General features: G+C 41.4%; 1 protein-coding gene across 9 annotated transcripts in view; it reads right to left on the bottom strand.

Moving 5' to 3' along the window:
- RALGAPB (Ral GTPase activating protein non-catalytic subunit beta) overlaps positions 1-26753 on the bottom strand; it is a 62379-nt gene that overhangs the window by 31663 nt on the left and 3963 nt on the right. For 3 of the 9 annotated variants that reach the window (XM_030288936.4, XM_030288935.4, XM_030288939.4), the window contains exons 2-14: positions 25177-25389; positions 24296-24498; positions 19844-20007; positions 19019-19205; positions 14503-14634; positions 13186-13364; positions 10737-10885; positions 10409-10625; positions 5492-5527; positions 3445-3646; positions 1810-1977; positions 934-1048; positions 562-709 (exon numbers count right to left, since the gene is read on the bottom strand). In XM_030288936.4, the coding sequence (XP_030144796.2) occupies positions 562-709; positions 934-1048; positions 1810-1977; positions 3445-3646; positions 5492-5527; positions 10409-10625; positions 10737-10885; positions 13186-13364; positions 14503-14634; positions 19019-19205; positions 19844-20007; positions 24296-24498; positions 25177-25359 (2083 nt within the window). In that variant the 5' untranslated portion in view covers positions 25360-25389. Of the gene's footprint in view, positions 1-561; positions 710-933; positions 1049-1809; positions 1978-3444; positions 3647-5491; positions 5528-10408; positions 10626-10736; positions 10886-13185; positions 13365-14502; positions 14635-19018; positions 19206-19843; positions 20008-20414; positions 20555-22994; positions 23067-24295; positions 24499-25176; positions 25390-26753 lie in introns of those variants that run through there. The other 6 variants (XM_030288937.4, XM_030288940.4, XM_030288938.4 and 3 more) reach the window with 4 other exon arrangements.

Raw genomic sequence — 26753 nt, 5'->3', positions numbered from 1 at the left:
CTTCCTTTCTGTGTATTCAGCATAATGTTAATCCACTGACTACCCTGAAGAACAGATTGCCAAACTGCATAGTGAAGCTCCACACGCTATTCCAAAACTTTTGGATTTTGTCTGAGGATTTACACACATCTAAAAAAATGTCATCTGTATTGTGCCAATCTGGACGACCAGACACCAGTATGCCAATTTGTTTCTCGGGCTTAACCATGCCAAACCCTAAGACTTTACCTCTGAAATCCATCAGTCAGGAATCCTTCCTAAAATTATGACATTTTATCTGCTTCCATTTCCAGTTATGACTGACTTTCGGTGCTAGAATGTGCTTAACTTTTGCTTCTATTTTTCAAGTACTACTCCACATAAAAAGAGAGAGATTAACAAATATGTGAGGCTTTTTAAGATGTTTTCATAGTATGAGGGAGATTACACATATGACAATCTGCTAGGAATTTAAACCGTCTTCTTGCAAAGTAACGCATCACTAATAACTCATATTATCCCAGAACAGATTAAGACAGACATTTCTATAATACAGTTAATAAATTAAAAAGCTGAAATAACCTAGTATCATTTGAGTGTTGTTGGGATCAGTTTCCGTTTGCAAAGCTCCTATAAGGATATTTACAAGTCTCAGCTTCAAGGACAGGAATGTTACTGGTTTATCATATGCTGAGCTTTCATCATTGCTGAATTTCCCTTCCAGGACAACCTGAAGAAAAAATACACTTATTTCAGTATCAATGAAAGATCATGTCAGCAGGGTTTCAAAATCCAACGTTCACAGCACACATTGCTACTGACACCTTATGATACAGTCTTACTGTTTCACGTTCACTGAGTTCCAGTACTAAAGAAAACACCCAATACAACCCTTCCTAATCCCACTCCCAGGGAAAGAAATATGGAACACAAAACATAGTGATAAATGACTACCTCAGACTTTATTGTTCCAAAATGATGAGGGAGAGGCAACAGAGATAGCAAGATGTTAATGGAAGCTCTTCTTAGCTCTGTGGGGTTTACATAGATTTTAAACTTTGAGAGTTCTCTGCAAATCAAAGCATCAGACAGTTAATCAACTTTTCACAAGAATCTGGAGCCGAACGCAACTAAGTTAATATCAAATATACACCCACCAAATAGTCTTAAGTAATTTGAAGCATGCAGTGTAGCTGTTTCTTTTTAAGCCCTAGCCAAAAGAAGCAGCGGCTCGGACTTAAGCCCAGGAGATAAATAATGCTTTTTGTCTAAATGCCTAACATCAAAATGAAACATGGTACCAAGATAACACATACATTGAAGAAAGTATGCAGAGACTACTTTAAAGTGCCTAACTTTGCAAAACATTCAGAAATCTATAAAGCTCCAAGAAGAACCTAATCCAATTTCATCAGTCTAAATTATTAACTTTTCCATTTAATGATACATAAGATTACTTTATTGAATACACTGTAACAACAGTCACTAGTGAGTATCTTGTGAAAGTCTACTTTAAAATCAATAGGTTTTCAATATATTTTTGACATATTTCAATATATTTTCCTATTCTTAAAGGCACTGCTGTGCATCAATATGCAGCTAACAACTCATATATTTCACTTAAAATAAGCACTATTATTGCTTTAAAGGAAACTGCATTAAATAAAACTGAAAATTTGAGCTTACACAGTGTTGCTATTATCACCATCGAATACACACACACTTAAGATCCCCACATTGCAGAATTCCTTTGGAGAAATTACGCAAGAATGACAAAAGAGCATACCTCTCAACATCTCTGATAATATCTATATGGAAATGGCAATTTACCTGTCAGGTAGAATAGTCTCCAGAGCCGAAATGAAGTAGGGAACCACAACATCGATGCCTTTCAGGTCACAGCAGAACAGAGGAGGGGAGTTTAGAATAACACTGGCAAGAACTGGGTGGCAAACGAAATCTGCTATCTGCAAACCCTGGATTAAAAGCATGTAAAATCTGACAAAGAAAGATAAGATTTAATTATTTGCACATAAAATCATCAGAATCCCACATGATTCTGCAGCCACTATTTCATCTTCTCTATATAAAACAGAGTAAGTTTCAAAAACAGAGCTAGGAAACATTGATATAAATCTTCCCCTACATTACTTAAGCAAACACACCTGACCAGCTTAATAAACCCTCACAAATGACAGGTATTTCATACGGAAAGCCATTGCAGCACAGTTTTACTGAAATCTTTGACTTGTTGTAACACCCAGACTGGGACCTGAGTAAGCACAACCAGCTGGTTATTAACAGTGGCTCACCTGCTCTCCACTACTCCCCATGTAAGGGTGGGAGCAAGACCTTGATTTTAACTCCCCAGTATGAGAAAAATACAGTGAAATCTTGAGGGAGGCAATGGACAGAACAATGGACAGGATGTCAGGACAAAACACACTGATCAGCAATTTGGAAAACGAGACTGATCTTAACCATCATAACCACTTCAAATGAAAAAGCAAGGGCAGAAACCCAGCTACCCATCATCCTAGAGCAGTTAGCTTCTTTTGCAGATTCTTGTCAGAGAACATGTATGCCCTCTTAATAGTTTCAAAGGTCTTGCAGACACAGAGGAATCCTACTGACTAGCCAAGAGAACATGTATGCCCTTTTAATTGTTTCAAAAGTCTTGCAGACACAGAGGAATCCCACTGACTGACCATGAGAAATATGAACCATCTATACAAAAAAATACTACAACATCCAAGAAATAAAATTGTTCAGTCTTCTGGGAAGTTTTAATGCCATCTGGAACAAATGTACTCTAACAGTTTGAGAGAATCATGATTTAAAACTGATTCTCTGCCTCTAGCATTTGCTCTTTTATATAACAAAAATTTGTGAAAAAGGTATATACTATGACAGGCAATACTGCTTCATCTTCTCAGAGGTAGTCCAAACACAGCTGTTTCAAATAATGGGGTATTACTTCATTTCAATACTCAGAGGGTGAAAAAAAAGTAACTACAAAAAACCAAATGATGTGATATTTATAAAAAAACAGTGATGTGGTATTTGACAACACAAGAATCTTTATTATCTAATAAAGTGTACGAAGTCTTATGCCTGCACACTAATTTTTTCAATCTGAACAATATTCAGTGACAAACTCAACAAAAATAAAAATACAGGAGGCAAGAAAGTGCCAAAGAAAATGTTCCTTCCAGCTTGAGGCACTTTAAGGCACTCTCCTTCAACTGAAACTTGAAGAAAACCCAGTGGAAAGCAGCATCATGAAAATGTGAGAGGAAAACAGTGGTGGGCTTAGCCAGGAAACCCACCTCCAGCCTCCGAAGGTCAGCTAGGTGTTTTTAAACTGGCAACACAGGGTTCAGACAGCAAGTGAATGCTATTCACTGGGAATTAGTCAGCATCATAAAGTTACACCAATAAAGCAACTGGAAGAGAGGTCAGTACCGGGATAGGTAAGCTGGCAATATTTCCTCCCCAGTCTTCTTGCTACAAAATATCCTACACAGTGTCCCGCATGCCTCTGCCCTTCCTGCTTCATAGTTGTCTGGGAATTCACTTGCATCAAACATGGGGTTGGAAGCCATAGTGTCTGTGGACATTTGGGATCCTTTCCGGCGGAATTCCACACTAGCCTGCGTTGCTATAGCTGGGAAGAGAAAAAACAGCGTTTCACTGTGCATGATAACGTACAGAATAGGCTCATGGGATCCTGGACACAAAGATCAAGTCCAATTTAGTAGTTAACATGAAGCTATTAGTTCACTATATTTGAGCCAGTGCCTCTGTTTAGGAAGTATTTGTGGGTGTACCTAACTTGTTTACTTCATAAGTATGACAACAAATGACCTTCATATCCTAGAGATTGTCCCAGCTTTTTGCTGGGAAGAGAGCGCTTATATGCAATACTACCTTCCTACCCTCTCTCAAAGGGCAAGGATCTGCCTTTCTGGGCCCACAAAAATGAAATGCCACCTTCCCTTGCTCCCTCAAAGAAGTTTTTGATGGTGCCATTACTATTGACCTTCAAGGAAGTGCTTCGCTTCCAGCTGGCCTACTCATCTCATGCTGCCCTGAATACCAAAATACCAAGTGGCTTTCATCCAGTTTTGTTGCACTAACATACTTACAAAAAAAAAAACAAAAACCCAAAAAAACCCAAAAAACAACAACAACAAAAAAAAAAACCCAACCAAAACCAACCAAAAAAACTTTTAATGCCCCATATGACAAAGAGAAGGTTGTGGAATCCCATTCTCCTAATTTGGTCCCTCTCCTCACATGATCATTAAAACTGCCAAACAAATAAGAGAGCCTCCAGACAGCAGCTATCATGGGCTGGCCATCTCCTGCCCGCTATCCTACATGAAGCTCTGCGACCCTCTCAGGGGGTCCTAACCTGGTTCTGCCCAGCTCTGTGCTCCCTCCCTGCAGGCCAGTTCTGCCAGTTCACACCACTCCAATCCATGTCTTTCTGGATAGATTTCTGGTCTCCCTTTCACACATCAGCATTGTGTGGATACAAGACCACTTGTTCTGTTGGCTGCATCCTTTCTTCCAGGACAGCTACCAAAACAAAATATATACTGCACTCAATGTGTTGTTTTTTTTTTCCTCTTCCTTGGACAGCTTTGCTCTAGGATTACTAACATCTTAAAGAGTGTGTTCTTGTTTTTAGCTAAGACTAGACGGATTTCCAAAACTTTCATAAACTACAAAAGCAAACAGCAGACAATGTGTACTCCTGACATAATTACACCTATGTGTTTCTACCAGCAAAAGAGAACTTCTCTGTGGGAATCCAGGACAGGGGAATATTCCCCTTGCCCTGGGTTCCCACACTTCTCCTGTCTCAGCTCTGGGACACTGGGGAACAGCAGGTTCACAGTCAGCCTTGCAAACAAAGGCATGTTAACACTTTAGCAGTTGGAATACCTGATAATTTACAGATAGGGTGCTTTTTTCCTTCTGTTTTAAAGGAAATGTCTTAATGACAAGTGCCTACTCCTAATTTTTTGTTCTCAAATTTATCATTTAACCTACGTTTACCTCATAATTTTTCATTGATGTTAAGTAGAAAATAAGTACAAATCTTTATGTATCTTCCCATGAGCCATTTTTTGTCCTAAATAAGCTATCCAGCAATATACTGTAGTTGGAAAAAAACACTACATGCACAATGCATACAAATCAAACACTAAGTCTGTAAAATAAGCTTTAAGTAAAAAAAATATGGTTAGTGCAAAGTCCTGAAATTCATGACATGATCACAGACTAAAGTACAGAAAAGATGGGTCTGATTCAGGCAGATTAATTTGCTTTTGCCAACAATCCTCCCCATTCAAAAACACACACAAAAAAATTACTTGTCTTTTTCAAGTAAAAGTGCAAAAGCTACAAGAGACAATGAGAATGAATTTACAAATAAAATATGGGATTATGGAGAAAGAAAAGCATGACAGCAATTAAGGAAAAGCTACTGGTTCCTACTTACAAGATTTATAAGAAAGAAGAATTTGGATAAAAGATGCTGCAAGATAATAGAAATAAAATGGAAACAAATCAAAGGACAGCAGTAGTTATAAAATACTTTTTAGATGGTGAAATTGTAATATAAGTTAAGAAGCTTTTAGCTTTCTAAAGAATAGATTAAAAGCTTTATGATACAGCAAGCTTGTTAAACACATAGGAAATTGGTATACAGGTCCAAAATTATGGTTTTGAAAGTACCATGCAAAACAATGAACAAAAAGTTACAAAATATGACTAAAATTTAGAGCTGTTCATATCAACATACACCAGTTCTTTAACAGAAGGTATTAACCCTTCTCAGCTCACAGACCTGTCCCCCATGTTGCAGTGCACATGGAGCATACACCAGGCTATCCTAAGGCTCCTCTGAAATGGGGTATGTCTTGCAGAGGGAAAATTACTTACCTGCAGTCTCCTCACAACAGCACTCCTCCTTCCAAACCAGGAGCTCTCAACAGTAGTACAGCTCCTATTTTCCTAAGCCAAGTTGCTAATAACCAGAATACCTAAGCATGTCTCCCCTGACCACTAGCTTCATTAACAATCTTCCAAAGCAGAAACAAAAGGCAGAACACTCCCAGAAACATTAACATCTCAAACAACACCCAGAGAAAGAAGAGAGTAAGAACTCCAGCAGCCAGGTACTACCCACCATCTGGGGAAAGCTACTTTTTCGAACAGGCAGAATCAGACCTGTAACCAAGCCCCTCAGCAGCACTCACTATGACCCCAGGCAGGGCTGCTTAGAATTTTCTTCTAGAGCCCCATTCTGTGGGACATTAATGACAGTAGGGCCAGAAGAGGTAAGGGTAATGATATACCCCAAGGCTCTACAACTGCAAACAGCCCCAAGGCAATACCAGCAAGCCCTGAAGTGCGTCCTTCAGCTGCTATAAACTGCAGAGCATGCATCATTTAGGTACAAGGATTGAGAATGAGCCGATCAGATTGGAAGATTCAGTTGCTGAAATGCTGGCACAAGGTGCTGGTGAGCCTCTCCCCACTCTCAGAAGCTGAGGACAGTAGGTAGCAGTATCATGCAATGTACAGCCAAGCTTATCTGAAACACATCCTGCCACTGAACCTGCCCTGGCACAGATAGATACACCCCAAACTGTCATTCTTGGGTTAACCTCATAGAGGCTTGTAGCCAATTTCTTATGAAGGTGTTATCTATCATAGGGATCTATTTATCCCACATTATCAACTACATAAATGCCACACACCCATCTAATTCTAACAACTACACCATCAGGACCTAGCTGCTTTCAAACCACCTATGCATCTTCCAACCAGCCATTTTTACTCTCTCACCACAACAGAGTGATGTCTATCAGCTGCCCACCATAAAGCTTCACCATTAAAGTCTATGTGCAGAAACTAAAACCTGATAAGGACATTCAAGACCCAAAAGCATAATCTCAATGATGTCAAGATCATTGCTCTGCTTCAGAATCCAAACAATGACACAGGCCTACCTTGAAGGACAGGGCTCAAAGAGCAAAGAGGACAATTGCTTTCCAGGTGATAACCTCCAGCAGCAGCCAACTGTATACAGATGACTTCCAGCTTCTCTTGAGAGAGAACAATTTTCTCATTCCAAAGACAAAACCAGAACAACCACAAATGTGGAATACCTACAGTTATCCAGTCAAGAGCTGGTACAATAAGTTCACCCATGAGATGACAGAAAACTGAAAATCTGTGAAGCAGCAGTTAACCTGACAGAATCAGGAGAGTTGAGGATGAAGGGGCCTCTGGAGATAGTCAGCCCTCCCCTGCAACGCAGGGTCAAGTAGAGCAAGTTCAGTTACCCTTCTATACATTTAGACAGTTTTTCATCTCAAGACTTACAAAAAGCTTGACATTTTTTCCACCCATCATTTTTTGTAATCTCCTTTCTGGAGGTTAAAGTTCTAGTGGTAAAAGGTGAGATCCTGGAACAAGGTAAAAAGGGAGGGAAGAGGGGTACTCATTCACATCAGCTTGATCAAGTGCGCTTTATTTCCCAGAGCTCATCAAAAAGATATGCTGTAAGATGGGACAAGAACAATGTGTTTGGCCCTGTGTGTCAGCAAGATTTGTTTAAAAGAACCAAACTAAATTCTTAACTTCAGCTTGAGACCACAGCTCATCCACAGGATCCCTGAAAGGCACTGCACTGAGCTCATTAATCTCTCTCTGGTAATCACATCATAGGGATTCTCACCGAGACTGTGCCATGCAACAGAAGAGGAGTGACAAGCACACATTCAAAAATGCAGCGTTCCAGAAATGTCCCAGGCACAGAGGTCTCTATAGAACCAAGGAGCAAGTTGTAATACTTTTGCAAAATGGTTCTCAGTCCTCCAGCCAGTAACGAAACAAAGAAGATATATGAGACAGCCAAAAGAGAAGGAATTCTTAACTGCATGGCATTGAAACAAATCAAATATTAGAAGGGTTTAAAGCTGTTGAGTTCTTACACAGCTCCAGTTCCAGACCTAAAGAAAAATTGTGTGTTAGGGCCACAATTAGTGGAAGGCAATACTACATGGCAAAGCTGATTTTAAGTGCAGAAAATTCCCAAACAAAACATTTAAAGCACCCATAAAAATAATAGTGCTTCCTGAAGCTAATGCTAAGATTATCAACAGCAGTGTCAGACATAGTAAGAATATTCCAGCTAGAAGTTGAAGTGTCATGGCTACAAAGGATAGCAGATGGACCAAGACATACAGGAATAGCCAAATTGCAGCTGTAAAGCATCAGATTTATTTTGGACATCTTTCCTAAGGGTAGGGACTATGGCAGCTAACTGTTCCTTCTCTACTGGCCCTCCTCCTCCAAGCTACATCTACACTGGGCAGCAGGAGCAGGTGGATGGGCACAATGTGCAGATGTGATTGTTACTCATGGGCCCACTTCTGTGATGGAGGGGCGGGGAGGGGGGCGGGGATGGGGCCTAACACAGACCCCTCCTGACCCACCTCATCAGCCAGCATAGCACCTCCTGCCTTATGCTCTTCAAGGAAGAAGATTTCACTTGGAGGCATCAGGCATCACAGGTCAGATTCCGGGAATAAAAACTTTATTATGTGGATTTAAACCTCATTCAAAAGACCCTGATGCTTCAAGTCTGCAGAAACTCCAGGGGCCTGGCCCTTTACACGTCTTGCTAATTTTCCCACCTTAAGCAGAGGCTGAGCAAAATAATAAATCAGGCAATCAGAGTTTGGGGCCTCTCTACAGCGTTTCAGAAGTCCACACTCTCCTTCAGCCAGCCCACCTTGGCACTACCATGACCAGTGACCTTACACAGCAGTAACAATACCCTGCAAGGGCAGCAGACACTTGACTAAATTCCCATAAGTTAATTCTGTCTTCAAAATTGCTAAAAAAGCAGGACATGATACAGACAGGTTCCTGGAAGTCCACCAACATCATTGTGTCAGAACCACTGCTGCTAATACACAGCAGATCATGCAATGTGCGAAGACTGGTCTCACTATAGATAGCCTGGAAGAGCACAGAGGCGAAACAGAATTAACTCAATTCCAAACAGTTGTCTTTGGTCTTCAGAAAGCCGGCAAATATCCCTGTAAGACTAGTAACACAACAATTTTCTGATTACTGTTAGGTGATTTAAGACATTGCATATATGAACAGAAGGCCCTGTAACCCCTTCAAGGAAATTAAGCCTTTGGATTCCAGATGATGTACTTCTGCCAGCATAACAACACCTCTGTTTACCGTTGACACTTTTGCATAAACACCATCTAAGCTGACATCCTTCCTTTAGAGGTTAAAGCATTTCATTAAAATCGCTCAAAAACCAGGCTATGTCAAAATTAAAGTTATCTAATCAATCTTGCAGATACAATAAATGCATCTGCAACCGAACACACCCTCAAAGGATGCCTTGCTCCCTCCTAAGCTCAGCTGTTTCCCTACTCATGAGTCATAGACCTTTTACAAAGAGATTCCAAACTCCTACCACAGACACCCACAAAGAACACTTTCAAAAACTGATGTGCTACATACCTAAAAACACCTTTAGAAGATCCCAAATCCTAAGCTTTCACACAGGAATTTGACACAATAAACAAGGAAGATCACCAGTTTAATTTTTCTTAGGCCAGTGAGTTACTGACAAATTGATTAATAGATCTCTCAGGAAAGTTAGCAGACATTCAAAATACACAAGGAACAGGAAAACTGCAAGGAGTGAGAAAGATTATTCTTTTCTGAATATTATTACCGAAAGTAAGATGAGAGCTAAAAAGCCTCTCTGAGCAGAGCACCAATTCTGTTATGATATCTCAAAACATCTCACCTCTGCAGCTGAGCAAAGCACAGGAGACAAAATAAGTTTGGCAGTTAAGGGTTGAAGACAACAAAGATATCAAGTCATTAAGGGGAACACACAGAAATCATAACAGATAGGTAGCAACTTCACTAGCTATTTTAAGGACTCCTGTTTCCATAACACTCTATGACTAAGAAGTACTGCTTTGTGCACTGTGTGGAGCAATGTAGGACTATTTTTCAAATATTCAAGAGTCGATATAAATAGTTGCTATTAATCATAGATACTCAAGCAGATTTCACACTAAGAAGTGGACTCCTACCATATGATTTCCTCTACTTAATAGCATTTTCCCCAGTATCATAATGCGAAGTGCCATGCTTGTTAATAGAGTAAAAAGTGGACTTTTAAACTTAGAAATCCCCAAACAGCTGCTCAGCTAATAGCAGATGCTGGCTCAGCTCAAGGGATTAATTAAAACAGAGCACTTCAGATTTTACTTTTTTTGGATTATGCACATGTTAATCTTGCAGGTAGGAAATGTCAAGAAAACAAAGAAAAAAGTGTACAAATATTTTTTTGAATATTTACCAGTCATGCTGCTGTCTCTGTTTATTCCATTATGAAGTTTACAGTGAACAAATGCTGCATCAAATAACCATGATCCAAAGAGGTTCAAGATGCTGTTAACCTTTGGCCTGCGAGGAGCTGGAAGTGGCCGAGGCTCAGAGCTTGTCTGGTTTGGGCTAGAGAGTGGAGACGTAGAAGAGGGTGGGTGCTGCACTTTTGAAGCATGTGCAGCAGTTACCTGTTTGAACAGAAGAACAGAATCAGCTCCTAGCATCAAGAAAATTACTTCCTCTAACTGAAGAAACAATCCAAAGGGTCAGCTACTCAAACACAGAGTATGAAATCTTACAGTGCTGGTTTTCATCGTCACTTTGTTTACAGTCACTGCCCGATGCCTCCGGTTGTGGGGTGGAGTGGTGTTGGTAGCAGTGCTCTGGGGCATGCTTAGCCTGTTCACTGGCGTGGGTGGTGCGCTGTCTGACCGGGGTCGGGAAATGCCTGTAAAGCCAGAAATAAAGCAGGCTTTCAGCAATAATTCCATGGGCTCACAGAGAGCAGGCCATTAATAAGCATAGGAGCCTCTGGTGAATAGCCATGGCTCCCCCCATTCCCCAAAACAGCAGTAGCAACAAAAACCACCCCTCCCTATTTTACTATTAGCAGAAATAAATGCGTAAGCAAATTAAAACAGTAATTACATCAGATAAGCAATTGATTAAAAAACATCAAAGGACCCCACACCTCAAGGCTGTGAGAAATTGCAGATGGGAAGAACCAGTCTAGAAGCAGGCAGAGGGAAAGGAGCAAGGTTCACTTGCCAAAGACAATTTCACAGCTCGTTCTGCCAAAATTCAAGTGCCTCTCACCTTTGCCTTTCTTTCTTAGTCATAACTCCCACACCTTTTTCTGAGACATCTCTAAGATGTCTGGCCCTTAAAGCCAGCTTAGCTCACTAAATTAAGATGAAACCCACCCACCACACAGCTTTCTGCTCAGTTTGACCTGAATCAGCTGCTGAATGGTCAAATACTAAGGCAGCACAAAAGACAGAGTAAGAAAGCAGAACAAGCTATAATTTTTCTGGCAGCAGCAGGACAATAGACCAGTTTTCATCCAGCTTCAGGGAAATTCATGGTGTACAGAGCTCTTCCCCATCAGAATCAGAAGGAACTCAAAGTCCGCAAAACTTGAAGTGATAAACACCACTTTTGCCCATTTTAATGAATTCCAATACCCAAGTCCTTCATTTGAAAAATGAAGTGGGGAAGCACAGTGTGCTTGAGAATTTGACACAGATGTCACAGATGATTTTTTTTTTTTTTTGACCATGTTAATAAAATCACCCAAGCACTTTTCATAACACATTATAGAACAATTTGCTCTAGCTAAATCATCAGTGTTACAGCCCAGACAGAGTATGCACTATGAAACCTATTGTTTTGGTACATTTGGCTGGAAAAGAGGATGCACTACTTCACCAAACGCATCGTGTAGGTACCAGGGAGAGCAAGATAAAACCCTATGTTTTAGCACTTGTGACAGAAGGTAATGAGCTCTCCCATCAGCCTTCACTGAAGATTTTTCTGCAGCTCTCAAGTCTGCCTGAGCACACTCTCCCAAACCACACCAACAGCCTGAAATTAATTTCACAAAGAAATCTCCTGTGTCCCAATGCTTTGTAGTCTCCATCTCTGCACTCCAGATAGGCTATTAACACTCTGGGTGCTTTATCTTGCTACAAGATCTTCAGAAGTCTTAAGTGCCTGATTCATAAAACCACAGAATAGTTTGGGTTCAAAGGGACCTTAAGGACTCTCCATTCTATCCCCAGCCACAGGCAGGGACACCTCCCACTAGACCACTTTCTTCCAAGTCCAGTCCAACCTCACCTTGGACACTTCCAGGGATCCAGGGGCAGCCACAGCTCCTCTGCACAACCTCCAGGGCCTCATAAACCCTCACAGGGAAGAATTTCTTCCCAATATCCAGTCTAACCCTGCCCTCTGTGCCCCTAGAGCCTGCTCTTCTCCAGGCTGATGGTCTCATTCCACTGGCAGGTTTTTTTCTAATAATGTTTACATATCTGCTCTAGTCTCCTGCAATCTCTCATCAGTTCACACTTTTGGCAGATGACATTTGTTTGCACACATTTAAGCAGAAAAGCAGGCAGCTCTTCCAAGTTTACAGTAGTATGTATTCCCTGAAGAACTTTCAGTAAGTCTGAAGCATACTAAGTATAATGCTTTAAATTTCAGGTACTCCATCCTGTTACTTAAAACTAACCAGCTAGAGCTACTCAGTTACCAGCAGACACAAAGAAACACAATTCTTCTACTCAGCAGTAGTAGTAATCCACTAACCATAAACTACGGGGAACTTCACATAGATCTGAAGATGACAGTCCAAATTCAACACCTTATAAAACATGCACACAGCAGTTGCCACAAAGATGGCAGTGAGTGCTCACAACATGCTAAAGCATAGCACTTGCATTGGTGATTAGATGGAAAGAGAAAAGAAGCCTTGCTTGGGAAAGAGATTCCTGGTTTTATTTTATATTTCTGATTTATTTGTTTTGCATTTGAAACTAAGGCCATCTACAACTTCATGCATTCAAATGTTACTGTTGTGTATACAGATATTTTCAGAAGTGATCTCAAGTCTCCTCCTCATCAATTCCAGAATATACTTGCAAAAGATTAATTGCTATTGCTGTATTTATGGAGAAAACAGATTTAAAGAGAACAAAATAACAAATTAATAATCCTAGCTATCCATGGGCAAGATAAAAGCATTACCTAGGAATGCATCCACTAAACAGCTGATTCCGCGCATGGCTCGAAAGAATATTTGAGGCAGATGTTTAAGGCAGGGGTAGTGATTCAGTTCTTGAGTCATCCCACTCACATTCAGAAACTGCTCCTGAAATTTGGGGGTAGAGCTAATAATGGCTGGGTTACTCAAATCCACAGGATTACTGCACAGAAAAAGAGCAAAATCTATGTTAGTCTGTTTGAGAACAGCTGTTAAAATTTAAAAACACTTGGAAGACGCAATAGTTTAAGGCATTCAAATAACACCACAAACCAGCATCCAATATTAATACATTCTAGCCTTCCACTGCAAGAAGGCAAATTTCTCTTCCTGGGTTGGCAGTATATAGCTGCCTTCATTTCAAACATTACCCAAACACACTGAACAATTATAGTAAAATAAAACAAACCACAGCACAGACTTGCTAGACTAATTATTGCAGCAACAATAGTCACTTATGAGGTATTTTGAACCCAGTTAAGAGTTGCTTATATTGTTATTCTAGAAAGGCAAGCAACAAATTAAATACTGTCAAACAGTGACAAGAAGGGGAGTAAATTGTAGAAGTTTGAGCAATTTTTCCTGACTGACTCAAATCCTGAAACAGCAAATTTGTAAACTCCAAATTTGAAGAGTACAGTACTTGTGACATTAGTACTACAAATGAAGAAAGAGGGCTTTTTAGTTAGTTAAGTAAATTTTAAACAGCCTAATGTTTATCTAGTTTTAACTATTAAATAGTATTTTGTATGAATTTTTTAATATTCTGGCCATTGAGAACATTATTGTAATGTCCAAAAGTCTTTAAAACAAAACACAGCATTTGGTTCAGCTGTGCTTTTAAGAAAGATTAACATGTATGGTAAAATTAAGTGAATAGATTTCTTCAAAAAAATAAATATATAAACACCCGTTTTAAAAATAAATTGTAAATTAAATTTACCCTGGAGAATAAAGGGAAGTCGTAAGCATCTCTCAGATCTATTGTTCAGCTTTTCCTGTTTGTTATCTCAGAGAAACAAAATTCTATTGAACTCTTGTTTTCCACATCCCCTAAAATGCCAAATAGCTAAAATAGTTTTTAATTAACTGAACCAGTTTACATTTTGAAAGAGTCAGAATTCAAAGCTGAACACCACTCACAGCCTGCCCCAAGTTACTGCATGGCACTGGCACAAGTCTCTCATTTTATTCTATTTATGTGCTTAATCTTGGCAATCTCCAGAGTAATGTTTCATTTGTCATGCAAATGTTAGAGCTGATGCAAGAACAGGAACAATGGATGGCTGTAATTACAATACCTCAGCATATGTAAAAAGCGAAACCATGTTTGTGCAACACACTCATTATCCATTTCCAGAGGAATCAGACCAGCATCTTCATCTGGAATTTTGAATGGAGGAAATGAAGGTCCATATGTAAAACGCAGCAACCTAGAAAGCAAGTCAGACAGACCTGTCCTTCAGCTCAAAAATTTATTATTGCCTTTGCATCCCAAAGGTATCAGCAGCCCACAGGTGAGTCCACAGGCAGCAATGCAACATCCCAAGTTTTCCTAGAGATCCCATTTTACACAATCTCTCAGCCTTGGATGGTGCACACCTGGAGCCTGCCTAAAGACCAGCCAAACCCAAAAGCTATTAAGGCACAAGACCCCTCAGTGGCTCTCCCATCCCTTAGCCAGAGGGATCACCAGTTATCACAGCCACAGGCACGTCTGGCAAAACATTACATGTGAAGGAAGAAGGAATTTTTCTTTCTTTAAAAGAAGGAATTCAAGCCCTTATCCTCAAGCTCTCAATGACACTAGCAAGTCATATTAGGTTGCAGCTCTAAATTCCAGCTCATGATTGATGACTTACATTGTACCTCAGCACCCTGAGCAGCACTCACTGTTGACCTACAGGCAGCACAGGATTTGCAAGCCACAGTTTAGTGAGTTCTTCAAAACAGATGCACCACATCTGCCAGAGGCTGGAATCCACAGACCAACAAAGAGCAAATCAGTGATCCAGTGCCATAAGGACAATGCTTAGGTAAATGGGGATCTTTCCCTAAAAGAGGTGTAACTACCTGAAGAGTCATCAGTGACCTTCACTGAGCTCCTGCTGTCTAATCTGACCCCTGCTTCATACCCAGCTTCACCAATTTACAGTTCCATTTCCCTGATCAACATAATCTTGACGTTTTCTAAAGGAATGGAAGAGATCTGCACTGCACCTTCTCAATATCACAGCATTCCTAGAAATCAGTTTGTCTTTCCCTAAGCTAACTTCTTTGCAATGGTCAGGAAATGGCCCACTCATCCTTACTCACTTATTAAACCATACAGTTTTCTAAAGTCATTACAAGTAGGAGAAGAGAAGAAGAAAAGCAGTCTATGGCTGACTCCAACCCAAGAGTCAAATAGGTTGAATTTCCACCTGCCACTTCTTCCAGCAGTGGGTACTACAGTAACTTGCAGCCAATTAACACAAGTGTCTGAAATCACAGCCTATTTACAGTACTTTACCTGGGCAGAAAAGAAAGAGCTTTAGGACATGAGGCCTTCTCCAGATGCAAGGAAGATGAGGAATCCATTCAGTGCAGGAGCTGGTGGTGCAGCTGCAGTGACAACTGCAGACTGAGCTCCCTGAAGGGAGACTGGGGAAGAGGCTGGGAAATGCCAACCCTGTGCATAACAAAGCGCACTGGACTTGTAGCCCAACACTGCAAGAGCTGAGGACTAGAGAGGAAGAGCCAAGACTTGCACAAGCTTGGACTGTGAGGGGATAAAAGCCCAGGAGTCCTTTTTTGGGATGCTCCTTGGAGGCACCAGATCAAGCTGTTTCTGTGTTACTGTGCCAGGAATAAAGGGCTTTATGGAAAAAGACATCTCAGACTCCCATGGGAAACCTGGAGTCAAGCTGGGGAGGAAAGCGGGTCTGCCTGTGAGAGTGAGGAGTGCAGGGAGTCAAGCAGGGCACTCCTCGGCTCACTGGAGCTGCTGCTGCAAAGGGGCTTCAATCCCATCAGTTAAAGTCACTGGTGGTGGAAGAGTGACTGCCAGAGAGTCTTGGGAATGGTCAGACTGGGAAGTTTCCTTAAAACCAGAAATACACACATCTATACCAGGCAGCAAATGCTCTCCAGCCCTGTGTCCACCTACATTTAGTGCCCAGAGGCATAACCCCATGGTACGTTTTTGCTGAGGAATCACCTGGCTCTAAAAGACCCAAAGGAGCCTGGCTCAACCCCATGCACCGTCATGCCCCACACCACTGCCTGGCAACACAGTTCACTGCTTCACTTCTCCCTATGACTGAAATAAAACAGTTTTCCAAAGAGCATGACCAAATCTTTAATGACATACGGATCATTTTCAAGAACGATGGAAGACAGAAATAAATTTTAAGCCACACATCCAAGACAGTTAAAATATATTTAAAGCAATCTAGATGGGGTAAAAGTAATATCTATTGGTATGGCAATACAATTAAAACTCCAGTTTCATCCTGCTAGAAATCATAGCCAAGGACACAAATTGACACTGCATATGTGTACAGATTTCCAAATCTATTTTTCCATACAGTTTTAATTTGAAACATTTACTCTCAGCTTATTGCTAATAACCTGATTCACAGAACTCTTTACTAAAACATTTTAACTGTTTGAAGCTGGAGCTTCATTGAAGTATTAAAAATGCAGCTTAAAATACCACTGAACTTAAAGCCAGCCTCAGAGGAGCCTAATCTTCCCTGCCTTGGTATCAGGCATAAACCAATATTACTGAACACAGACTAAAACATTCCAGAAACCCTGCATACTCCTGTGCACCAACAGAACCAAGACTGTTAGTCAACAATGGGAGAGGAAGTGTAGGCACAGTATGTGGTACAGAACACAAACACATGTTTTGAGACAGAGCTGTTCTTTTCAGATCAGTGAATCATAAAGTATTTTCCGTTATGCAATGCTACATCTAACAAGCTAAAAATAGCTGAAGAAATAGCATGGGAAATACACAGAACTTGTATTGCAGCTTTATTTCCCAGGGGCTTAACAAATAGCTGCACAACCTGGAAAAATCTACTCACACTTCACATTTTGACAGGTAATTCAAAGCAGAAGTTTTCAAAGTTATAATAAACCCTTGCAGAAAAATACACTATTGAATATTTCACAATGCAGCAATTTTAACACATCTTTGAACTTCTACAGAAATAAGTTACTGATATTTCAGGAGAGCTGGAAGGAGACCCAGATGACTCTCTTACAAGTAATTAATTCAGTTCTTTCCTCCAACAGTCTGAGATTCGTCCCACAAAGACTTCACACCAAAAAGAGCTCAATATTAAGGGTATTGATACTCTCCTCACTGTTCAGAACCTTCTATTACAGCCAAAACTCTCCTGACAGCCCCAGATGCGAGTGTTCCTTCAATCATTTGCAAGTGATACTGAGGTGGGCAGGAGCTGACCTACTGAAGGACAGGCAGGTTCTCTAGAGGGATTCGGGCAGGCTGGATCAAGGGGCTGAAGCCACTACATGAGGTTCAACAAGGCAAAGTGACGGGTCCTGCACTTGGGTCACATTAACCCCAGAGCTACAGGTTTAGGGCACAGTGGCTGCAAAGTGCCCAGAAGGAAAAGCCATGGGGGTGCTGCTCAACAGCAGCTTAACAGGAGCCTGGTGTGCCCAGGTGGGCAAGAGGCCAATGACACCTGGCCTGTACCAGCCATGGTGTGGCAGCAGGACCAGGGCAGTGACTGTGCCCTGTGCTGGGCACTGGTGAGACACCTCCAATCCTGGAGACAGTTTTGGGCCCCTCATGACAAGAAAGGCATTGAGGAGCTGGAGTGTATCCAGAGAAGGGAATGGGGCTGCAGAAGAGGCTGGAGCACCAGGAACAGCTGAGAGAGCTGAGAGGGCTCATCCTGGAGAAAAGGAGACTCAGAGGGGACCTTCTCATTCTCTACAACTGCATGAAAGGAGACTGGAGCCACCAGAGGGCGGCCTCTTCTCCCAGGTAACAAGGGACATGACATGGGGAAATGGCCTCCAGTTGTGCCAGGGGACGTTCACATGGGATGGAAAAGGTTGTCAGGAACTGGCACAGGTTACCCAAGGCAGTGGTGGAGTCACCAAGGGTATTAAAAGACCTGTGGATATGGCAATTGGGAACATGGGTTTGTGGTGGGCTTAGCAGTGCTGGGGGCATGGTTGGATTTGATGATCTTAGAGGTCTTTTCCAACCTAAACAATTCTATCATATATGATCCTCACTGCTCCCAAACCCAGCAAGACTCAACACAGCTCTTCTCCCCTACTCTCTAGAGCATAGAGCCTGTGGTCTGCCTCTGGCCCATCACATCCCAACTGCCAAGGAACAAGTGCCAGGAAGCTGTAACACAGTTTCAGCTCACAGGGTCCAAGCAGAGTCCAAGAGTCACCTCAAACCCAGCAGCATGAGCACTAACAAGCACCTAATAATTTTGATGGTGACACACACACATAACGCTATACTAATATTCTTGAGTCATTCCTCAGGGGATATGATGAAGAATCACAGTCATGGAGACCAATACACACACATGTCACAAAGTGCTAAATATCACAGAGGGGATAAGCTTACACAAAAACAGAGAGAATCCAACTCAGATCTCCCCTTGCAGAACAAAGGAATACACACACAATCCAAGGATACAGCAAGATCTCTCACTTTGTATTGATTATTCACTTTTGGATTGCTGCACATTCCACAAACAAGCAACTTCAAAACATGTATAACCATTATTATCCCCATACATGCATTTATTTCTATGAGATTTTTCCTACCTGGAAGTAAGGGCACAAATGACCTTGCTCCACTGCTCAACTACTGCAGGATGATGTCTCCAGTTAGCCACCATTTCTTTGGCAGTTTTCCAGTAAGGAGGTGTTGGAAAGCACCGCGTACAAGCGAGTAACCATACCTCAAATAGCACGCCAATTAATTTTTCAGCCAGATTCTCAGCAATGCCACCTTAGAACAGAAACCAAGCACACCTTCAGCTAGTGTTCCATCTAAATAACTTCAAATATCTCCCCAAAGAGGTTTTGGTTAAAGTGCATAAAGATTAAGCCCTCTTTTTTTCACAATTTTTAAGAATGATCCTTGATTGCTTCCTACAGCCAATTAGGCTTTTTGCAAGACCAAGTACAATAGCTAAAGCCCAGCCACACGTGTGTAATAAGGGACAGCAGGAATCCACCCATCTTAGTGGCAGTCTTCTATTGCACTGTGTCTATATTGAAGTCTTTTTTTTTTTAAATAGGTGAAACAAGTACTATTATTTTGCACTAGGCAGGCTGAACAGCAAAACCAAGGGGTTTCAGTGAAACAAACAGGGAACAACAGCGTCTGAAACTGTTCATACCAAACTGTTCCTGTATAAAGTTATTGTCCTGCAAAAATAATTTCAGGAAAACTCAACTCCAAACCATTCAGTCTTTTTTGACAATGCTTTATTTTGGAGTAATGGGGCAGAATTAGGAGTAAGCTATTGTGCTTTGGTAGCTCCCAAGAGCTTTTAATGGGTTCCCCTATCCTGCTGGCAGCTGAATGTCAAGAAGAGCCAGAAGTTTTTTAATAATTGAACCAAATGGAAGATGAACATGAACCTTGCACAGTTGGAGCTGCTAGAAGAGTGTCATTGATCTGAAGAAGAAATAATAACAAAACCTCCCAGGTTTCTCTTGCCATAATTGTTGACTCATGCGCCAGCTTCTGGACAGCTTTCAAAACCTGTAAGCACAGTCTGATCTGACTGGATCCCGGGTCTGGCCTGCAAGAGAAGAAAACAATGCTTGAGAAATAGAACTATTAAGTCATGTATTCAGTAACATGAACTTTCAGCATGTTCAACTTATAAAAGGATCAAATACTATTGAGTGAGACCCAAGAACATGAGCCAATATGCTTCTGTGCACCTCAACTCTGTCTCTAGGCATCCTAACTCTGCCTTAATGAGCACAAGATGCACCATAACACTCTTCTCCATGTGAGACTCAATAGATAGCACAAGCACAATCCATCATGTCAGATTTATCTTGGGCCAAACAATGACAATCCAGCTGAGACATCATGAATTATTACATACATAATTCAGAAGTGGCAAAACTAGCAGAACATTGTTAGCAAAATAATTTAAATTCTTCCTAGTTCTCCTCTTGTTTCCAAACCAACTCTTACCACTTCTTCCTTTAGTCTGATGTTCCTATTTAATGGCCCCCTTCTAGATCTTCTTCCGTAAGCAGTTAGGAGTAAGGAAGGAAGAAAGGAAACAGTTTCATATTTCCTAGGTTTTTCCTGCAGTAATAATCAGATCCACACTGGCACTGCTGAGTCACTCAACATAAACTTGTGCAGAAGCAGCACAAAGCAGCATCACCTCCTCCCATTAGTTAGTCTGGACAAGGCAAAACAGGTACAAAACACAAGTCACATTCTGGACAGTATCTGAGGACATTGGTAAAAAACCTGAGGAAGCCCAAATTTTAAAGGGCGAGAGAGGAGATTGCAAATTAGGGTGTGCAGTATATGTAAGGCATATTTCAGCCTGTGCATGATTTCGTGATCCCTCCTACTACCACTGAAAAGATGACCAAAAATATCATACAAGTATTACCTTCCACTGGACTACTAAGTAGTATTACTAGATTCCTACCAAATATTTTCAATGTGGCATAACCCACAAGTCATGTTGCATAGCAAGCACCTAGAGAATGTACTGGCCCACTAAATACTATCAGCTTTTATCTTGAGAGTATAATGTTGTACTACAGTGCTGGGAAAAAGATTACAAAGAGTCAATGCCTAATTTGCCTAATGTACAAAATTGCACACTACCAGCCACAGCTGAGGACCACAGTGGGTTGCTTGATGCTAGAGCTAGATCATAAACCAGAGTCTCTCTGTAGAATAACAAACGTTAGGATAAGTGAGCCCTTCCTTGCTTACAGCACTATTTTTTGTGTGAGTAACAACAGAGCAGATTGTTTCAGTCAAAAGGTATCCTCAATCTATATAGGCTTGAAGCTTCCAAGGCTATTTCAAGACTTGTTTCCCTAATCATTTAGAGGAACTGTAAAAAAGCAAGGCTTATATGCAAGCTAACGGGATGCTTCTGCACTAATCTTGTAACAGCAACTCGAACATTTCTGTCCATCTAGGACTTCCTCTTGTCTACAAAGTTGACCCAGTGACAAGTTCTGCTTGCACTATTTCTAGACTTCTAGATGTCTAGATTTCTACAGACTGTGGCCTATTGGCCATTCTCCTTCAGAAATACTGTTCCCATTATTTCATATGAGATATGAGATATGACTGTAAGAGGCCGTCTGAAGACCCTCACTCATTTGCCTGCTGACTGCCACGAGAAGGAACTCCCTTCCCCCACTGCAGTTCCGGCTTGGAGAAGGCAACAGTGCAGGTGCAGCCACTGCACCGTTGCGTTGGCTGTTCTGAATGAGGCCCGGCAAGAACTTGGCAAGGAGTTGGCGAGGACGTGGCGAAGACCCAGCGTGGACCCAGCACAGAGCGGCCCTCTGCAATTCCTGCTTCACTCTCCACCTTTAAGCCAAATGAACTGTTGGGGTGACTCTGGTGGTCTCTCACTGCAGACCCCTCATCTGCCTCGTTACCACCGTGACAGACAGAGATCAAGAACCCTCTCCCCAAGGACTGAGACCCCTACCACAGAGAGTGGTGGGTGGGAGAATGACATGACCTGTTCTTCTCCAGTAACTTCAATGGACTTATTCTTCATTGTGTTTGTTCTGCCTGGATGATTTTCTGTAGATACACCTGTTCCCCCCATAGCAATTTCAATAGACTCTCATTGTTCTGCATGTTCCCCCCTTTTCCCTCTGTGGACTATAACTGAACCCCTGGGTTAGATAGGACTTTGGAGACTCTCCCCAACACAACAAGACGGATCCCCATCGTCTGGACCAGTGAGGACCTCGCCTGTGTTGGTAGCTATTCCCATCCCCCCTTCTCTCTCTCTTTCTATCCTTTTTATTTCTTTTCTGACCCCACTATCGCATTTATGCTTTTGGCCCCTAATAAAGGTGCATTTGTTGTGATTAAACTGATAGTCCCCTGCTGTTTGTCTTTTGCACTTTGGGATCAGCTAACGAACCATCACGACACCCGCTATAAGCAGATTGTGACAGAAGCATATGAAGTTATTACAAAAAAAAAAGGACTTTGGCAGTAATGTGGTCCATGGTCTCTCAAGAAATTCCAGAATTTCTGTTGCAGAGGACCTGGATATCTGTACCTCACTCTCCTGGAGAGGTAATACAGGAGGAGAGAGTTCTCATATTTCCTTCCAACAGTGTTTGTGGCACTGAAACTTTATCTAACAGCAGTAATAACCACTACTGCTTAAGTCATCTTCAAGACCTCTTGGATATTCTAGGGTTGCCAGAAATGGAAAGCCTGTGGCTTGCCTGGGGACTATTCAAATATGTCAACAAAGTGTTTGTTTCTTCAGGGTGGACAGAAGGCCAGTACAGGAGGGAAGGAGGCAAACACCTTCTCTCCCATCACTGCAGCAGATAGAGGAAAGTTAACTTGACTCACCCAGCCTTCACAGTTTTATTTTTTAGCACCACACTATTTCAAGGACTGGGCATGTAAACATTTGATTCAGTTGAGCACTGAGACTAGAATCTATATGTACCTGCTCTGTATGGGTGTACACAAGCTCTCGAGATGCCATTTAACTGAAGTGCCCACTTCAGGCTGCTGTGTTTTGCACCTTACCTATATGTCACCATCTCAGTCTGACGCCTTCACAACTCCGGGCCACCGCTTTGAAAGCAGCCAAACCAACAGCTACATTGTTTCCAGAGAACCAGGATGAAGAAGGAAACTATTTTAATAAATCTTCCATAGGACATAGGCTTATAATAAAGACTTAATATCTTCAACACAAGAACAGATTTTTCCAGGAGACAGTTCAAACAGGTTGCTGTAACACCTTCTGGGTAAGTATTCTACATGAGCCCATTATCATCAGCAACCCGCATCAATTGGCGCAGTCTAATCCAGAAGCTTGCTTTCCTCAGACTTGTGTCATTGCCTTAACCATCCTTTAATGGGAATTAAAATGCATTTTTACTACAAGTTAAGAGCAACAGCAGCTAAGAGTAGGTGTTAGACTTCAAAGCAATCAAATAAGCAGCAGACAACTAGTCTGCATTTTCACAAGTTATTATTCACAGTCCTTTATAAACAAAGCCTTTAGTAAAGTGACCCAAGTGCAGCTGAACACTTTGAAGGCCATCTGCAGTGATACATATTTAATACTGATAAAAGCAGATGACCTGATATTTACAGACATATACTAAACACTGATCTGAAGTTCAGTACCTTTTCAGGGGGCACTATTATTTAATCTTCCTTATCCAGTTCATATGTCCAACAGCAGCAGGTAAACTTGCCATAAACTATAAATAAGGTAACGATGTTTGTGCACTCTGACAACACAGCTGTGTACAAGACCTAGAAACATGTCTATGTCAACATCATCATCCCAGGATGTCAGGCAGCAAGCACATTGCCACCAGGTTCTTTCAAAACTACCAGTGAATGACAGTCAGCATAACCACACACATTTAACAGGCAGCAAGATGCAGGTGCAGAGCCGTCACTTACTGCAAGATCCTTCAGTACATCATACATGTGGTCAAATTTTGACTAACAAGGGCTGGGACTGCCATGATGTTCTCTTAGTTTATCTCAGTTTTACACAATGAAAAGCACATGGTCACACAGTGATGTTCTTCTCCTTTTCCCATTACTCTCCAGTCATCCAATAGAGATAAATCCTGAACCTTCTGGGACAGTAAACATTCAAGTATATGAACTATGTGTGATTTAATTACCTAACCACAGCAGCAAAAACTCAATTTGCTACTGCAAAATTACAGAATACATTTGGAGAAACACCTTCCTCCTAAGCTTGCAGCAACAGCAGTCTTATTTTACTCAAGAGCCTCTACACCTCATGAGTCCTCTGACAGTTTACCTGCTGACTATAGCTTGGAATCCCTAACACTCACCTTGGTACAAAGAGATTTTGGAGATGTTTGAGAATGCTTTGAACATAAAGGTTTGGTTCCTTAATAACAGGTAAAGGAATAGAGTCCTTAGGTAACACAAGAGCCATAATCCAATCTGTATACACATCCACACAGTATTTCACAGTATCGCCGTCCAAAGGGAGAGTCAGCCCGTAACAAACCACCTCCATAGTCCATTTTACCTAACAAACACAAAGCGAAAGTTATTTAAAATTAACATTGGTAAGCAAGTACTGGTCAGAGCACATTAGTTCTAAGTCAAAAAAAAAAAAAAAAGTAAAGCAACAGTAATTATGTTGTATGGGCAATCCGGTTTAACATATCCTGCAAGAAAACCCCCAAACCATTAACTCATATATCATGATATTATGAAGAATATGAATAAATGGCAAATCGTACTCTAAATCCTGAATCTCTTAAATCTAAACTGTAGAGAGAACTCTTCGGAACACACAAAAGCTGCTACTGAAAGATTTTCAAATTCTAACAAATACTTATATTATACAAAGACTTTTTTTCTGAAGTCACATACCATTGCTTCAAAACTGAAGGTAAGTAGAAAGGCTTTGTGTTAAATGCTAAATTCCTTGGGTTTGTTTTGAGTGTTTTTGTTGGTTTTCTTTAGCCTGAATTTCCTGGTATAATAGGTCAGACAAACATTTACTATTAAGTCATGAAGTACACTGTTGCTATGATCTAATTGCTAATAAAAATCCTATGGTGATTACTAAACTAAAAATGTAACACACTTCATAAAACTTGGGACAATAAAGAGAGAAAAATAAAAGAGGCCATAGAAAACTATTAAACTGTTACTCTGGCATGAAGGAAAACTATCATCTCCAAGGAAAGGCACTTACTTCTTTGTCTGTTTTTAGTATACTCTCACTTCCAACAGACGATGTAATTAAAGCTTGTCCAAGAGGACGCACCACTGCATTTGCCACTTCTCTCCCCACGTTCTCAGGATAGCTATGAAGTACACTGGTATTCCCCTGATCATTTTGAATGACAAGATGCAAGGATCTCCACTCTGAGTACATAGTGCCTCTATGCTACAATCCAAACAACACCTGGGAGGGCAAGGAAGAAGAGACAATTAGTTTAAATGTCTATGATATGAGTTAGCAAAACTGAGGCTGTGTATCACAATCCAGACTGTTGTAAATTCAAGATGCACATATCCATTTCATACATTTGACAATCCAGAAGAGATTCCAACAGTTGCTCTTCAACCTTAATATGTTTTTTACACAGACGAGTTTTAACATAGCTTGATTACAGAGATTACAGCAAGATTCAGTTCAGGACTATATGCCCATTTTAGATACTTAACCCTGATTAGTGCCTTCACGTCACACCTATGTGCTGTACAGGGCAGGGCACGGAGCCAGGCCAGAACCCCCTGCCCTGGGAATGGGTGGGGTGAGGCAGCACCAGTCATGGGACTGCACTGGGCAGCTCAGAGACACCCATCACACACAGCCAATTTTGATCCACGCATCAAACGCGTCCAGAGACCTGGTCTAACTCAGATGAGAAACATCTGTGCCAACACAACAGAGCAGTGAGGACCCCAGGCCAGAGGGGTGGCAGGAAAATCCCTCTGACAGCAGAATGCTTTGTACAGGCCCACAACAACGTTAAACTACTGCTCAAGCAGGTGGTACCACAGAAGCCTGAGCCACCGGAACTGCGACTGCACCATCTCCTTTTCCTCCTCTCCCACCAGAATCGACAGCCTTTTATCCATTATCTGAGCCAGGTGATCACATGAACAAGCAAAACAGGGCTGGCACAGGAGAAAAGCAAGGAGTGTCCAAGAGACACTGCTTAGAGCAGATCAAGTTGCCATGGATGGCACTCCAGTATCCATTTGCCAACTACACTTACCTGGCACAATTTGGAAGCCAGTTAGTTATACAAAGAATATTTTGAACACTTCTCTTAAACATTCATTGGCCCAAAATCAAACAAGCCAGGCCTGGAAATACACATTCCTATGGAAAAGCCTATTTAAACAATCTGCCTATTTAGCTGACTCCTCAAACCTATGCAAAAAGCCTGATGATTTCCTTCAAGGGAGACAGAAAAGCAAGAAAGCAAGATCTTGTCTTCCAAACTACATCCTTCGTGGTTTGAGGCAGCAATCATGTGTGCTTATCTGACAGTGAGTTAACCAGAGCAGCAGTAGCCTGCAGGATGTACAATCCCTACATCCTTCCCTTCTTTGGGGACTGAGGCAGGGGAAATGCTCATGTCACTGTGGTCAAAATCCTGAGGCTTAGAGAAAAATCGCAATTCCAAGACACAGAAAAGTCACGCACAAACACACAAACCACCCAAAATCAAACCAAACCAAAACCCCCACCCAAAAAAACCCTCAAAAACAATACCAAACAAAACTCACAAAATCCCAATCCTCATTGATAGCTTC

Source organism: Taeniopygia guttata, chromosome 20 (genome assembly GCF_048771995.1).
Source record: "Taeniopygia guttata chromosome 20, bTaeGut7.mat, whole genome shotgun sequence".
Classification (NCBI taxonomy): domain Eukaryota; kingdom Metazoa; phylum Chordata; class Aves; order Passeriformes; family Estrildidae; genus Taeniopygia; species Taeniopygia guttata.
Note: the sequence above shows the minus strand (reverse complement) of the source record. Positions and strands in the feature narration are given on the sequence as shown.